Raw genomic sequence first — 15,156 nt, forward strand, 5'->3', positions numbered from 1 at the left:
TCAATATACTGTTTGAGTGTGTCTCTTCAGATGGAGAGATGCCTTCAGGATAATTTGGTCTCAGATATGAACGCAACACCACTTGAATAAGACTTTATAGATCCAGGCCAGATTCAATTCACTGATATGGACTGAACTGGACTAACTGAACTGGCACCAATTCTATACTGTAACAGAAAATGCACTGGCTGTCTGAGCAACATTGTCACCCAGTGGTCATGATGAGTCACTACAGCATGCACACAAACTCGCAGCCACACAGGGACACACACAGGAAGGCCTAAATCAAACACTCTTGGGATCTTGGGAAACAAACATTTATTTACACGGCGGCCATGATTGTAAAGACCACTTGTTAAGAGTAACATCAACATAATTCAGAACATCAACAGTGGAGAAGTGTGTGTGTGTGTGTCAGATGAGACGTGCGGCAGTGCGTAGTGTGCTGTCTGTGCTGTAGGCTGCCACATTCTGCGTATTGGCCGACTTCCTGTCCTTGGGAGGGCACTTCCTGTTACAAACCAAAGTCAAGTCATTGAATGAAGTATATGAAGAAATATCCAAAATTGGGTTATGGTTATCTGTGTGTGTCTGTAACTGTGTGTATTTGTATGTGTGTGTCTGTGTACATCTATATGCGTGTTTGCATTTCTATGTTTGTGTGTTTGTTTGTGTGTGTATGTGTGTGAGAGAGAGTGTGTTCTCACCTTGTGAAACACAACACAACCAGAGTGATGATGGTGATCTGCAGAGCTCCGATAACTGAAGCAATAAGGATGTAGCGGACACGACCAGACCCAGGAACCACAAACACCATGCTGCGGTCCCTCTGGTCACACTGGAGCCCACTGAACCCTGGGTGACAGCTACACACACACACACACACACACACGTGTTTGTTGTTCTGTGTGTGTGTGTGTGTGTGTATGCGTGTCTGTGTGTGAGTGTGTGTTTACCTGCAGGAGGGTACAGCCAGATTGCCGTGGTATTCACACTCTCCGTGGACACAGTAGTGCTTGTGTGTTTCCTGGCAGGAGATGTGGCCACCCCCTCTGTACGACCCCCCATCCCCCCTCACACGCTCATCTGAAAAAACATCCACGTTAACAGTCACTTCAGAAATTGTATGAAAGTGAGAGAGAAAGAGAGCGATAGGGGGAGAGAGAGAGAGAGAGAGAGAGAGAGAGAGTCACAAGGGTAAGAGTGTGTGTGTATGTGATAGAGAAAGGTAATTTGGGTGTGAGGGTGTTACCATGGCAGCGGCCCAGGTGCTTGACCTCGATCCTCTTCTGCCTCTGACAGGACACCTCCTTCACCTGGCAGGGGTTGTCATAGGAACGGCCGTCTGATGCACACACAGGGTTAAAACTGATGTAGGAGCAGTCCATGTTACACACACACCTGGAGAAAGAGAACAGTGAAACCTGTGTGTGTGTGAGGGAGATATTTCCTTTTCATACACCTTCCCTCCCTCTTTCACCAGCTCTCATTTTAGCTCCTTAATCGTTCTATCCTCCACTCTGTCTTTCTCTCACTATAACCCTCCAAACGTTTTTAACACGCACTCACTTTTTCTCTTCTTAATCCCTCTTTCACTCCATCCCTCCATTCATCCGTCTGGTCATTCCTCCATCCATCCCTCCCTCTCTCCATCCCTCTCTCCATCCCTGTCTCCATCCCTTTCTCCATCCCTCTCTCTCTCCATCCATCCCTCTCTCCACCCGCCCCACCTCACCACACATCTTCGTCATCAATGTCACACTCAGCTCCAAACTGGCAGATCTCACACGAGGAGGGGTCTGCCTGGGCCACACCCCCTTCAGCCAAGGCTTCTGATAGGAGGAAGGGATAGGTTAGACACACCCAAACACTTAGTGAAGGGAAAAAGAGAGAGAAGAGAGGGAGGGCGAGAAGATAATACAGACCTGGTGGGGATGCTTCAACCTCACGATCATCATCACCAGACCCAGAGCCAGAATCTGGAAGAGGAGTCACATTCACAAACACACAAACTGGTTTTCTCAACATATAGAATTGTATATGAGATACTCCATGCACAGTGTATATGAGAGAACACACACAGTAAGAGTGGTGGGACTTTACCTGCGGGGCAGTGACCCAGTGAAGCGGCCTGTATCTCTGTCTGCAGTTTACAAGACGCCCGACGTAACAGACAGTCATTCTGATAAGTCTGACTGTCTGAGCCACAGACTGGAGACACGTCCTCACCGCACTGTGGAAGGGGAGGGGGCACCGACAGAGGGAGGGGGGAGGAGAGGATGAACTTCAAATAAATGGTTATGTTGGTGTTGTCTGCAGCATGGTAGTGGAAGACTGTGTGTGGGATTGTGCGTGTGTGTGTGTGTGTTAAATGGGAGCAGCGTGACTCCTGTGACGAGAACAGAGACTCTTTGTCCTCTCACGGTAAAAATATAACACGGAAATGTCTATGAAGAAAAATGTGTCTGAGCGGATGTGTGTATTCTATGTGTGCTTGAGTGTGCTCTCTGTTTGTATGTTTGAAAGAAATTTGAAACAAACTAAACACAGAAGATTTCGATGCTTTAGGAAAGAAGGGTGGAGAGGGGCATTCTCACACTCACTGGAGCAGAGAAAAGGGAAGGAGGGAGAGGGGGAGGAAACAGAGGAAGAGATGAAGGTCTTACCTTGAAGTCACAGATGCAGGTGACGGTCTCTCCGATCTTCACACACTCTCCCTCAAATTGACAAGAGCCAGGAGCACACTCGAATATGTCGGATTCCCCCTCCTCAAAACCTGACCACACACACACACACACACACACACACATACAAATGCATGCCAACCCCCCCCCCCCCCAACACACACACACACAAGGCCTACATTTAGATACCTATCCACTGTTTAAAAAGACATCCAGTACATATATATACCTCCAATGTTAGCCAGTGCTCTACTGTCAGCTAATACATCAGCCACTGATCCTACAGTGTGACCCTGGTGTCACCTTCTAATGTTTCACCTTGGAGACACCATGACTCCTCCTTCACAGCAGCAGAGAAAACATCCACTGTGGCCCAGACAGGCCACGGTACCTGCTGTCCGTGTGTGTGTGTGTGTGTGTGTGTGTGTGTGTGTGTGTGTGTGTGAGTGTGCGCTCTGTAAGACTGATGGCTGGGCCGGAATAGCTGCACCATTAGGAGGGTTGTTATTTTTACTTACCATTAATCTCTGGCTTCAGAGGAGAGAAAGGACGAGAGGGGAGGAGATGAAGAAAGGGGAGATGAGGGGAGGGGAAAAGAAAGGACAGGAGAGGAGAGGAGGGGAGGGGGATATATGGTGCATCTTCTGGAATATGCTTTCCTTCTTGTATGGCATGATACTGCAAAAACTGGATGGCATTGAGAAAATAAATTAAACTACCTGTTATTGTATATGTGTCCACTACTTACCGGAGCAGTTCCATCCGCTGGGGGTCTGGCAGTCGCTGAGTGAGCTCGTGGGGAAGGCATCGAGGGGTCTCATCGCTGGTAGAAGCGTCACCGTCAGAGCAGTCAGCCAAACAAATACGACCGGAGTACCCATCCACATAGACGGGCTGTTGCGTTCATGAGCACCTGCTCGCTGAATCATCTCATGTACAAAATTCTTGAAATCGTATGACATGGATTAGTGTGACCGAAAACTTAACCGCGGCTGAGAAAACATATTTTGTGAGAGACAGCGGTGCGTCCCATGTTGCTTCTTTTCGTCGCGGTGTTTCTACACAAACCTGCAGCGCTACCTTGCCACTAATGTTCAGATCTTTGCAAGTCAGTCCGGTCTGATACAGTAACAGTCGAGGTCGGTGGTTTGCACCGTGTGGGTAATATTATTTTTGGATTGTAAGGCGAATTTGTTGTTGTCTGTGATAATAATAAATAACGGAATAAACTTCCTCTAAAACAAAAATGTTGGTAAAAAGTGCAATTTATATGCAGTAGCTTAGCTTATTAGCTAGGAGTTTAAATCCGAATCCTTTACGCGCTATAACCAGTTTCCATAGACGCGATGATCCTCCGCAAGGGATGAAGAAGTGTGCAACAACTGAATCCAGGAGGTGTGAAGCGAACAGCTTTCTGACTGGTTCGGGGGGGGGGGGGGGGGGGGGGGGGGGTCACACGGGTGGCCTCTGGAGGAGGGGACTGCTTGAAGCGGCACATTATATCAAGACACTATCAACCATTCATTATTTCTGGTGTGCCCCAGTATCACGCCAGGTCTAATTATGTGATATCACCCGGTGTGTGTGTGTGCGCGCGCGCGCAAAAACTAAACCGTCTTCAGCAAAATAATAATTTGCATAATGCAATAACATTTTCAAAACCGAAGAAGCCAAATCCTATGGACTATTGGCATGGTAACATACTCCCCATGTGATCCGCCCTAAAGCTTTCATTGGCTGATTAGGGTCATCAGTAACCTGCGGTGTTACTCATTTGTTCCAATCTATAAACAGAGGAAGGATTGTAAGCACACACACACACACACACTATGTACATGTGTGTGGCAGGCAAACCCAACAACCAGGTAATCTGATTTCTGAGAGATGCTCACACGCACACGCAAGTGCCGGTCAGCGGCTGTTCCTCTGATATCTACGAGCACTCTCTTTCTGCTTCCTTCCTCCTTCCATCCCCCTCTCTACAGTTCTCTCATTCTCATTTTCTTGGCTGCACGCGCGCGCCTATATGTGTGCGTGCGCATACAGTCTGTGTGTATCAGAATGTGCCTGAGGTAAGAGGATGCATGTGACCGCCTGCGTTGTGTCTGAGGTTTATTAGATTAAATAACATCTGATCTCAGTCTTCTATGCCTCAGTATCCCTCTCGCAATGGTGTCAGAGTGGCATTATGCTAGGATAGGATAGAATACAATAGATTAGATGGAAATTCAATGTAACATTGTTGTAAACAACCCTATTCGTACTTAACACATTTGTTTTTGGCTTCACATAAAACGTATTTAAAAAAAGTTAAATATACATCGTCACATACATGACCTACATAATTACCACCGTCCCCCAAAAATCTAGATACTCAGAAGTATTTTTTCAAGAAAAACTTTTTGTCACCATTTTTTATTGGACAGTGGACTTACCCTTGTCTACCAGAGGGGGGCAGAAATGTGCAGAGTCACATTTGCTACCTCAGCCGCAACAGAGGAAGAAAACAAGGAACAAGTGATGAACGAGCTAGCTGTCTAGAAACAGCAACACAGAGAATTAAACACCCCACGGTGTGTGGGGCAAAACCATGGCGTTCATAACAGCAAACTGGAATCCGCTCGGGGAGGCGTTTTACAGGTTTGAATTACGAACGTTATTGCGTTAAGCTGATAGCCTAATGATATTATTAAATGCTAGCATTAGCATTCCATGACTGGCTTGCTTGCTCACCACATCACATGACAGTCATCAACAAGGCTACTGTAGCTAGCCTATCATTCGAAATCATGGAAGCCTAAATCGTCAACATAAACACTGTACAATATGAAAGGCACTTGGCACCCATGTTTGCACGTTAATCAAGTGATAGGTTGAACCGTTTTGAAACGAACACTAAAACGTTTGCTTACAGTACTGCAAGTCAACAAGTTTACAAATGAAGCTATGTGGTTAGCTTGCTAACGGTCAGTTGCTTGTCTTCTAAAGCAGGTGCCACTCCTACAGATAGCTAGGCAACCACCATACTCCTTCAAGAGAGGATGCTAAGTTTTGTATAAGAAATAATTATGTTATTAGACATGTACTCTGATGTATTAGGTGCATCTGATGCATCTCTTATTCACAGCTTAATTTAATGTGGCGCTAGCTACACACTTTCTGAATCAAATCAACTTAACTGTCTGCGCGTGTTTTTGTGTGCGTGGCTGACAGGAAAATCGAGTTGTATGAGATGGGCTGGAGTTTGCGGGATGGTTTGAAGGACTGTCTAGTGGCAGCTGCCCCTTATGGAGGACCAATAGGTGAGTAATACACACACAGTAGTTATGTACGCAATGTTGGTGCTCTTTCAGATGTCAGACTTATTCAAATGAGCATCTCTAGGAGAAATTATGCTCTCCTTTACTTTGTCTCTCCTCGTTTCGTCACCTCCCCCTCTCCTGTTCCAGCCCTGCTGAAGGAACCCCAGAGACGTTCCCCCAGCTCTCGTCCTCAATTAGAAATCTACTCCTCATCAGGCTCCTCCATGGCCAGCTTCCCGGTACACATTCACACACACCCAGTCACTCACTTTCACACACACACACACACACATACACACACACACATAAACTCTACTCCGTCTTTGTTTACTTTTCTTTCTCTACTACACCACCCTACACATATCATTTCTGTCTACACACACACACAGCTACAAGGCTGACCCCTGTCCTCCTGTCTGCAGTGGAAGAGTGGTCCGGTGTGCCAGCTGGGCTGGACTGTGTGTGATGACCTGCTGTGCATCCAGGAGGACGGAACCGTTCTCATATACGACCTGTTCGGAACCTTCAAGAGACACTTCAGCATGGGCAACGTGAGCATGCACTGCTGCAGCACAGCTAGCTACAGATAGTTAGCTAGGTCTATCGAATGAACGTAGAAATGGGCAATGAACAGTAGTAAGTTAGTTACCTAGTTAGTCATTAAGCTAGTAGTTGGTAGCTACCGAGATAGAAAGCAGTAAACTAGTAGTAGTAAGCTGATAAGTGGGAATCTAGTAATTAGTAAAGAGCAATCTAGGAATTTGAAAGCTATTAGCTAATCAGTAGTGAGCTAGTAAGTAGCAAGTTGGTGGTCAGGATTCTCCTATGTTCCCTGTTCTAGGAGGTGACCCAGTACCAGGTTCTGGAGTCCAAGGTGTTCCACTCGCCTTACGGAACCGGCGTTGCCATAGTAACGGGGGCCTCACGGTTTACCCTGGCAACGAACATCGACGACCTGAAGTTGCGGAGGCTCCCTGAAGTTCCGGGTACGTGTGTGTGTGTGTGCACGCGTGTGTGTGTAGTTGTGCAAGGCAGTGATTGTTTTAATTCACGTATTCCACCAGGCCTCCAGGGGAAGCCTTCCTGTTGGGCGGTGCTGACTCAGGACAGACAGAGCAAAGTGCTGCTGGCCAACGGGGCTGATCTATACATACTGGACAACACAGCCTGCACTGCTGTGGTGAGACACACACACACGGACGCACACACACAGACTCACTGTAACCACACATTCTGGAAATGGTTTATTCCAACCCCTGTAGCTTAAACGACGTGTGTGTGTATCAGACCCCGCCAGGCCTCTCTCCTCAGGCCAGCAGCATCCTTCACATGGCGGTGTCCTTCAGCTACAAGTACCTGGCTCTCTTCACTGACTCTGGACACGTGTGGATGGGAAGCTCCAACCTGAAGGTAAGTCCTCATGTATCAAGCTAACCAGCAACCCTGCTCTTTACCATGGAGAGGGTGTTTTGTATGTGTTGTAGGAATGGTATTTCTAATGTTTAGTGTCTAATGTCTTGTTATTGGGCTTTAGAACAAGATCAGTGAAGTGGAGACTAAAGTCAGGACACCCCCAAAACAGATGGTCTGGTAGGTTCAGTTCTGTGTTTGTGTGTCTGTGTGTGTGCAAATGTGTATGTGTATCTCAAATGATTAACTGTCTTGAGTGTGTGTGTGTGTGTGTGTGTGTGTAGGTGTCGGAGGCCCAAGAGCCGGCAGGCTTCAGTGGTCATCATGTGGGACCGGCTCCTCCTAGTGGCCGGGGAGTGTAAAGACACCATCCAGTATCCTTCAGCACAGACACGCCACATGATATAAGCTGTGTGTGAGAACTGTGTGTGCTTCTGTTTGTGTGCATGGCATTTTTGTATGTGTGAGTGTGTGAACATGTGCATGTGTGTTTGGATCCTGACCGTGGTGCAGATACCCCCTGGAGGAGGAGTGTGTGTTGGTGGCAGAGCTGGACGGGGTGAGGCTCGTGGGCGGGGCCAGACACGAGCTGCTCCAGGAAGTGCCTGCTGCCTGCGAGGACATCTTCAAGATCGCCTCCATGGCTCCCGGAGCTCTGCTGCTGGAGGCACACAAGGAGTACGAGGTGTGTGTGTACTTGTGTACGTGTGTGTGTGTGTGTGTGTACTTGTATATGTGCGTGGGAGTCAGATGGCTGAGCGGTTAGGGAATCGGCTATTAATCAGAAGGTTTCCGGCCGTGCAAAATGACGTTGTGTCCTTGGGCAAGGCACTTCACCCTACTTGCCTCGGGGGAATGTCCCTGTACTTACTGTAAGTCGCTCTGGATAAGAGCGTCTGGTAAATGACCAAATGTAAATGTAATGTAAATGTAAAAAACATTACATTTAGTCATTTACCAGACGCTCTTATCCAGAGCGACTTACAGTAAGTACAGGGACATTCCCCCCATTTTTGTATGAATATTTATATAGATGTGTTATTTTTACAGAAGTTTAAATGATTGAAGAAAACCACTGATAAAATGAGGACTGCTACAATAAGTGTGTGTGTGTGTATACTGTGTGTGCTGCAGAAGTCCAGCCAGAAGGCAGATGAGTACCTGAGAGAGATCAAGGAGCAGAGTGTGCTGGGAGAGGCAGTGAGGCAGTGTGTCGAGGCAGCCGGGTACGAACATGAACCAGACACCCAGAAAACACTGCTGAGGGTGAGAGACTGGCTCTGTTTGTCTTTCGGTTTCTCTCTCTCTCTCTCTCTCTCTCTCTCTCTCTCTCTCTCTCTCTCTCTCTCTCTCTCTCACTCACTGTCTCACATTCTCTCATACTTCCCTCATACCTCACCCTTTCTCCATCTCTCGATATCTCTCTCAGTTTACCTTCCTCTCTTTTCTAGCGCTTGTATAACGCTGTCAGTATAAAACGCCTGTCCTCCCCCCTCCCTCCACCAGGCGGCCTCCTTTGGGAAGTGCTTCCTCAGTAACTTCCCTCCAGATCAGTTTGTCAGCATGTGCAGAGATCTGCGAGTGCTCAACGCTGTCAGAGACTACAACGTGGGAATCCCCCTCACTCACTCACAGTATCCTTCCTGGTTAACACACACACACACAGCATCCTTTCTATCCAACACAGACACACACACTCCTTTGCGTTGAACACACACACACGTTTGCCATAATCCGTAACAGCCTCCACAGATACAAACAGATGACAGTTCAGGTCCTCATTGACAGGTAAGAGATCATAATGTCTGTGTAATGTACCTGTGTGTGCACGTTGGAGTGTGGGGTTGTGTTTTCTGTGTGTTAAATGTGTGTGTGTTAACTGTTTGGTGTGCAGGTTAGTGTACCGTAAGCTGTATCCTCTGGCTATTGAGATCTGTCGCTACCTGAAGACTCCAGAGTACCAAGGCGTCAGCAGGGTACTCAAGCACTGGGCCTGCTGCAAGGTGTGTGTTTCTCTGTGTGCGTGTGGTTTCTTTAGTGTTTTGCTACTTGTGGTTATTAAAAGTCTACATCTTGTTGCTTGCGTGTCAGGTCCAGCAGAAGGAGGAGGCTGATGATGTCATAGCGCGTGCTGTGAGTGTGAAGCTGGCCGAGGCTGCAGGAATCTCCTACTCTGAGATCGCCACCAGGGCCTACGAGTGTGGCAGGACGGAGCTGGCCATTAAGGTGTGTACTCACACACACACACACACACACATAATTAAGGTATTGTGACACAGCCAGCTATAACTGATTACTTTAAATAATTAGAAACAGTCAATAGGAACAAACTGACCCTCCCTCTCGGTACTGTAGTTGTTGGAGTTTGAGCCTCGTTCAGGAGAGCAGGTTCCTCTGCTGCTGAAAATGAAGAGGAGCCAGCTGGCTCTCAGCAAGGCTATCGAGAGTGGAGACACAGACCTGGGTACACACACACAAACATACACACATTATTCAATCCATCTCTCCACTCATGCCATTGTTTGATCAGATTATCACCAATGAGCATGCTATACTGAGCAAATACTGATGTGGGTGTGTGTGGGTGTGTGTTAGTTTACACAGTGGTCACATACCTGAAGAACGAGATGAACAGAGGAGATTTCTTCATGACCCTCCGGAATCAACCAGTCGCCCTCAGTCTCTACAGACAGGTACGTTCGCACAGACACAACCCTACACACACATTTGTGTTACCTCTGTCCATGGTGAAGCATACTGTATTGGTTATTATGTGTGTGTGTGTGTGTGTGTGTGTGTGTGTGTGTGTGTGTGTGTGTGTGTCAGTTCTGTAAGCACCAGGAGCAGGACACTTTAAAGGACCTCTTCAACCAGGATGACGACCACCAAGAGCTGGGCAACCTGTATGTGAAGGCCAGCTACAAGGAGACGGTACACACACCTCACACACAACCACAACCTGTACTCACAGTCAAGCACACACATTTTAAGCCAAGTTATATGATACAGTCTTTAACAAGGTAGTGTGTAACACTCCTTGCATTGTGTGTGTGTGTGTAGAGGCTGGAGGCTCGCTTCTCTCTGCTGCAGAGTGCTGTGGACGAGTACAACAAGGCCAAGAATGAGTTTGCTGCCAAGGTGACGCACACACACACACACACACACACACACACACACACACACACACACACACTCAGTCTTCCTCCTCCTCAAACCCACTCACTTTCTCCTTCACTTACTCTCCCTCCATCCCTCATTTCCTCCATCTCTCTCCCTTACTCTTCCTCTCCCTACCCCCCCTCCCCCCCAAAGGCGACGGAGGAGGAGATGAAGCTGCTGCGTTTGCAGCGGCGTCTGGATGAGGAGAAGGGGGAGGCTCTGCTGGGCCTGTCTGTCCAGGAAACCCTGGAGGGACTGCTGGCCTCCAACCTGCACAAGCAGGCCGAGCAGCTCTACAGAGACTTCCGGGTGCCCGACAAGAGGTGTGTGTGTGTGTGATCCCACCGGTCAAGCCTCTGTCATTACTAGATAGTGTATATTTTTATTTATGGTAGTCGCATGCTGATGATGTCACTGTGTTAGTCCTGTGCTGATGATGTCACTGTGGGCAGGTACTGGTGGCTGAAGTTGAAGGCCCTGGCAGAGAAGGAAGACTGGGAGGAGCTCGAGAAATTCGCCAAAAGCAAAAAGTCTCCTATAGGCTACCTGGTGGGAACTCTACAGATTATTTTTCTCATCCTAAGTGTCCATTCACTGTCTCTTTCTTACCTCCTCTCTCTCTTTTCACACTCCTCCTCCAGCCGTTTGTCGAGGTGTGTATGAAACACCACAACAGGCACGAGGCCAAGAAGTACGTCTCCAAGGTGACGCCGGAACAGAAGGTCAAAGCTCACCTGGCAGTAGGGTGAGTGGAGGACTTAAAGAGAGCTCTCTGTAATATTGTTAGTAAAGTTACATTTCACATTTACCGTTCTGAGAAGTCTCACTGTCTTTATCCTGCTACCCATTTCCCCCCTCTCTTTTTCTTCCCTCACTCTCTCCATCGTACCATTCTCCTCTTCCTTCCTCCATCTCCCTCTCCTCCTCCCTGTCTCCTCTACTACCCCCCCTTCTCCTCTTCCTTGCCCTCTCCCTTTCCTCCTTCCTTCCCTCCCCCTCTCTCTCAGGGACCTGGAGGGGGCAGCGGAGGCAGCCATGGAGAGACGTAGCGAGGGAGAGATCAGCACAGTCCTCTCCCGCTGTTCTCCAACCACAGACAGAGCCCTTGTCGAAAAGCTCAACCGTGCCAGAGCCACCGCCGCCAAAAAGTGAACTGCATTAAAAACAACTTGCCAGCTGCACTGGAGCCACCGCTGTCAAATAGTGACCCCTGTCAACATTAACCGCACTTGACGTACTCCACATTTATACACTTGGGCCCTCATCACATTTGGGAAAAGATTGTTTGACAAAAGAAGGACATAAAGTTGGTCAAACTGACAGACAAGCCTATAAGAAAACATTCTGCTCATTCTCAAAATAATTGTTGAAACTTTTTGTTTGACACATTTTCTGGTGATGGTGGTGGGTGGGTTATCCGGGAACTCACATATTACTATTACTCTGAATCCAGTGAGTGAGTGTAATACACCCTCCTCCCTCAGAGGTGAAAGAGAGAAAACGGGGGCAGGCAATTTAAATATGGCCATTTGTTTTTGTTGTTTGTTTTTTAAGGATGTTATCATGTGACATTAAATTATGTTAATGATTGCACATTTCTGACCTATGAATTTTTGTTTGTATTTTTATTTATTTTTACTTTTATAACAATGGACTTCCTGTAATACAACAATTTCTACCAGTGTGAACCCTGCCATATTGCAAATGCTGAGTTTGCCTTTTCCACTCAATGAGAGAGGAACTGCAAATCACAGGGAAGCCGCGGCGCTGTCACATGATTTGGACCAAATAAAGCACAAAGTGCATAAGCGAGTCTGGCGTAAAAATAAAATAAAGACCAGACTTCTCTGCAGTTGCGGATCAGGTACGTTTTCTGCGAAAGGCTTTGCTAACCAGAATGGCGAAAACACAATTGTTTCTTGGTGAAAGTTCAACTTTGCTCCCTGGGAACGAAGTTACATGTCTGCAAAAGTCTGAAAAGGGCGCCATTGCTTATTAAATTGCAATTGTATTTACCAAGCAGTTTGAACTGCTAAGTACACTAATCGGTGTTTACACCATGATGATTTCCGATATTTATATTCGGCCGAAATGTTTACCAACCTTACGTTAGCCGTGATCACGCTTGCGCTTGTTTTCGTAGTCAACATGTCTCCGTTGTCTCACTGTTATATACAAACCCTACATGAATGGCAGTATTGTGTCTTGAGTTTATACCAACAATGTCGCCCATAAGTACAGAGTGATGTCTATAAAAGTGGAATGCGTGATAAAGGAGAAGAACGCTATTGGAGAGGGTCCAGTGTGGGAGGAGAAGGATGAGACCTTGCTGTACGTGGATATATCCGGGCAGAAGATACATAGGTGGAACCCTGCAACCAATCAGATACAGACTATGACAACAGGTGAACCAATCACAAATAGGCCATGACTTAGTAAACCAATCAGGTGCGAGGCCTTGGGGCAATCTGCCAGCCCAAATGGGTCATAAATTGATTTATGTCAAAATATATTGCTTTATTATTAGTCAAACTGCATCTTAACATTGTAGAGAATAATTGCCTGAAATACTTCATGGGTCTTCTGAAAGTTGTGTAACACCAGAGTCCTACAGACATGTTATGGATAAGAGATGTAGGATCAGCCGCTTGTAGTGGGGGTCAACAGGGAACTTGTTTTTCCTTGCCTTTCATACTAACTTAACTTTCGTCACATAATTTCTCCCTCCCACTTCTGACCCTCCATCACACAATCTACACCATGTCACACACACATACACTCTCTGTCCCTCCAACACACTATCAACACCCTGTCTAGACTATGTTTAGCCTGTGTTCTGCTCCTCTCTCTCACCAACCGTCTCTGGAGGAGGGGATCCCTCTCTGAATTGCTCCTCCCAAGGTTTCTTTAATTATTTTCTCCTGTTGAGAGTTTTTTGGGAGTTTTTCCTTGTCTTCCTTGAGGGTTTAGGTTGGTTGAGGGGCAGTTCTATGGGCATATGTGAAGCCCTCTGTGACATGCTTACGTGTAAAAAGGGCTATACAAATACATTTGATTTGATTTGTCACACACACACATACACTCTCTGTTTTTCCTTAGAGAAGCCTGTGGGCTGTGCTGTCCCTCGGAGGTCTGGCGGGTATGTGATCGGGGAGGGGACTCGTTTTGCGGTGGTGGACTGGGGGTCTCAGGCCATCACCACCATCACTCACATCGACGCAGACAAGCCCAACAACCGCTTCAACGACGGCAAGGTGGACCCTGCAGGACGCCTCATTGCGGGTAGGCAGCAGTCAACCAATCGATCGATTTGTGAATGTGCACTCGAGACAAAATCAGATGTTTTGTGCACAATGTAAAGGTATTCCACCTGGCTCCTTAAAGTAGAAATGTACTGGAGTTGTCCTCTGTGACTAACTCGAATGTTCTGTGATGTTCCATGTACCTAGGTACCATGGCGCTAGAGGAACGTCCAGCGGTTCTAGAACCGAAGCAGGGTTCTCTGTTCTCGCTCCACACCGACCTCAGCGTGGTCAAACACTTCAGCCAGGTGGACATCTCCAACGGGCTGGACTGGTCCTTGGACCACAGAACCTTCTACTACATTGACAGCCTCACCTATACGGTGGAGGCCTTTGACTACGACATCAACACTGGGGGACTGAGTGAGTGATCTACACACACACACACACACACACACACACACACACACACACACACACACACACGTGCACATACACACACACACACACAGCCTAATCATTGTAGCAGGTTTGACTGAAGCCCTATGATTATACATGTTACTGGGATTGAGTGTGTGTGTGTGCAGGTAACCGGAGGATGGTGTACAGGTTGGAGAAGGACGAGGGCGTCCCTGACGGCATGTGTATAGATTCAGATGGTAGGCTGTGGGTGGCGTGCTACAATGGAGGACGAGTGATCCACATAGACCCTCACACAGGTGTGTGTTTCAGTCCACGTCAGAACCACGGACAAACCTGTGTGTGTGTGTGTCAGTGAGATTGTAACCACCTGACCCCTCCGCCCAGGCGCGCGTTTGCAGACAGTGAAGCTTCCGGTTCAGAAGACCACTTCCTGCTGCTTTGGGGGCAGAAACTACTCTGACCTCTACGTGACCTCTGCCTACCTGGGCATGGACGAGTCGGACTTGGCCAAGCAGCCACAGGCCGGCTGCGTCTTTAAGGTGCGTGCATGTGTTTGCGGCCTTTGTGTCATGTTTTACATTCAGGCTTTTGTGAAGATAAGATTGAGTGTCAGTGAGTCTGGTGTGTTTATGCCATGCAGGTGACAGGTTTAGGAACAAAGGGGATTCCTACAAACTCCTTTGCTGGATGAGAGCTCTCCTCAACAAGGAGGACACTGACCTCTGCTAACAACACCACTGTGATTAGTTGTCTGTCCTCAAATCACTGCTACTAGTGTGTGGGTTAAAAAACAAGGTTTGTTGATTTCGGTGCTCTTGATTTTACTGAACAAAGAAATGTGAATAACATTGATGTAGCAGAGTTCAATGGTGTTTTAATTGTCAATGTATGTCTATTAAATAAATACATTTAAATACATTAAACATGAACATGTTT

At 47.3% G+C, this 15,156-nt stretch overlaps 3 protein-coding genes across 4 annotated transcripts; 2 read left to right on the top strand and 1 right to left on the bottom strand.

Annotated features, from left to right (window-relative positions):
• Nucleotides 1-354: 354 nt before the first annotated feature.
• Nucleotides 355-3,613, bottom strand: LOC136966312 (tomoregulin-2-like). The gene is made up of 9 exons (XM_067260789.1): nucleotides 3,433-3,613; nucleotides 2,667-2,776; nucleotides 2,104-2,233; nucleotides 1,926-1,979; nucleotides 1,736-1,832; nucleotides 1,253-1,401; nucleotides 957-1,086; nucleotides 708-866; nucleotides 355-511 (listed from the first exon to the last, which is right to left on the bottom strand). The coding sequence occupies exons 1-9, from the start codon at nucleotides 3,611-3,613 to the stop codon at nucleotides 415-417; spliced, it is 1,107 nt and encodes a 368-aa protein (XP_067116890.1). The 3' UTR covers nucleotides 355-414.
• A 1,580-nt stretch (nucleotides 3,614-5,193) lies between these two features.
• Nucleotides 5,194-12,150, top strand: vps16 (VPS16 core subunit of CORVET and HOPS complexes). Its single transcript, XM_067260234.1, has 23 exons — nucleotides 5,194-5,324; nucleotides 5,898-5,986; nucleotides 6,134-6,225; nucleotides 6,409-6,537; nucleotides 6,828-6,972; nucleotides 7,051-7,166; nucleotides 7,274-7,396; nucleotides 7,521-7,576; nucleotides 7,681-7,770; nucleotides 7,910-8,081; nucleotides 8,531-8,662; nucleotides 8,903-9,030; nucleotides 9,149-9,184; nucleotides 9,291-9,399; nucleotides 9,488-9,622; nucleotides 9,752-9,860; nucleotides 9,992-10,089; nucleotides 10,223-10,327; nucleotides 10,457-10,534; nucleotides 10,709-10,878; nucleotides 11,008-11,104; nucleotides 11,197-11,300; nucleotides 11,563-12,150. The coding sequence occupies exons 1-23, from the start codon at nucleotides 5,275-5,277 to the stop codon at nucleotides 11,705-11,707; spliced, it is 2,508 nt and encodes an 835-aa protein (XP_067116335.1). The 5' UTR covers nucleotides 5,194-5,274; the 3' UTR covers nucleotides 11,708-12,150.
• Nucleotides 12,151-12,279: 129 nt separating this feature from the next.
• Nucleotides 12,280-15,123, top strand: rgn (regucalcin). 2 transcript variants are annotated; one of them, XM_067260160.1, is made up of 7 exons: nucleotides 12,280-12,419; nucleotides 12,792-12,960; nucleotides 13,655-13,837; nucleotides 14,005-14,220; nucleotides 14,385-14,516; nucleotides 14,605-14,759; nucleotides 14,861-15,123. In XM_067260160.1, exons 2-7 carry the CDS (start codon nucleotides 12,801-12,803, stop codon nucleotides 14,909-14,911), a joined length of 897 nt encoding a protein of 298 aa, XP_067116261.1. In that variant the 5' UTR covers nucleotides 12,280-12,419; nucleotides 12,792-12,800; the 3' UTR covers nucleotides 14,912-15,123. The 2 variants fall into 2 exon arrangements, with proteins under 2 accessions (XP_067116261.1, XP_067116262.1); XM_067260161.1 differs by having other exon boundaries at nucleotides 12,295-12,419; nucleotides 12,799-12,960.
• The last annotated feature ends 33 nt before the right edge of the window (nucleotides 15,124-15,156 follow it).

Source organism: Osmerus mordax, chromosome 22 (genome assembly GCF_038355195.1).
Source record: "Osmerus mordax isolate fOsmMor3 chromosome 22, fOsmMor3.pri, whole genome shotgun sequence".
NCBI lineage: Eukaryota > Metazoa > Chordata > Actinopteri > Osmeriformes > Osmeridae > Osmerus > Osmerus mordax.

What these genes read in the sequence shown, in the direction of transcription:
- rgn (XM_067260160.1), top strand. Translation starts at nt 12,801, where the DNA reads ATGTCTATAAAAGTGGAATGCGTGATAAAGGAGAAGAACGCTATTGGA. An exon ending in CATCAACACTGGGGGACTGA is followed by an intron (nt 14,221 to 14,384) that starts GTGAGTGATCTA and finishes GTGTGTGTGCAG; the next exon opens with GTAACCGGAGGATGGTGTAC. An exon ending in AGGCCGGCTGCGTCTTTAAG is followed by an intron (nt 14,760 to 14,860) that starts GTGCGTGCATGT and finishes TATGCCATGCAG; the next exon opens with GTGACAGGTTTAGGAACAAA.
- vps16 (XM_067260234.1), top strand. Translation starts at nt 5,275, where the DNA reads ATGGCGTTCATAACAGCAAACTGGAATCCGCTCGGGGAGGCGTTTTAC. An exon ending in CTCGGGGAGGCGTTTTACAG is followed by an intron (nt 5,325 to 5,897) that starts GTTTGAATTACG and finishes CGTGGCTGACAG; the next exon opens with GAAAATCGAGTTGTATGAGA. An exon ending in GTTCAGGTCCTCATTGACAG is followed by an intron (nt 9,185 to 9,290) that starts GTAAGAGATCAT and finishes TTTGGTGTGCAG; the next exon opens with GTTAGTGTACCGTAAGCTGT.
- LOC136966312 (XM_067260789.1), bottom strand. Translation starts at nt 3,613, where the DNA reads ATGATTCAGCGAGCAGGTGCTCATGAACGCAACAGCCCGTCTATGTGG. An exon ending in GGTTGAAGCATCCCCACCAG is followed by an intron (nt 1,833 to 1,925) that starts GTCTGTATTATC and finishes TCCTCCTATCAG; the next exon opens with AAGCCTTGGCTGAAGGGGGT. An exon ending in ATTGATGACGAAGATGTGTG is followed by an intron (nt 1,402 to 1,735) that starts GTGAGGTGGGGC and finishes CTCTTTCTCCAG; the next exon opens with GTGTGTGTGTAACATGGACT.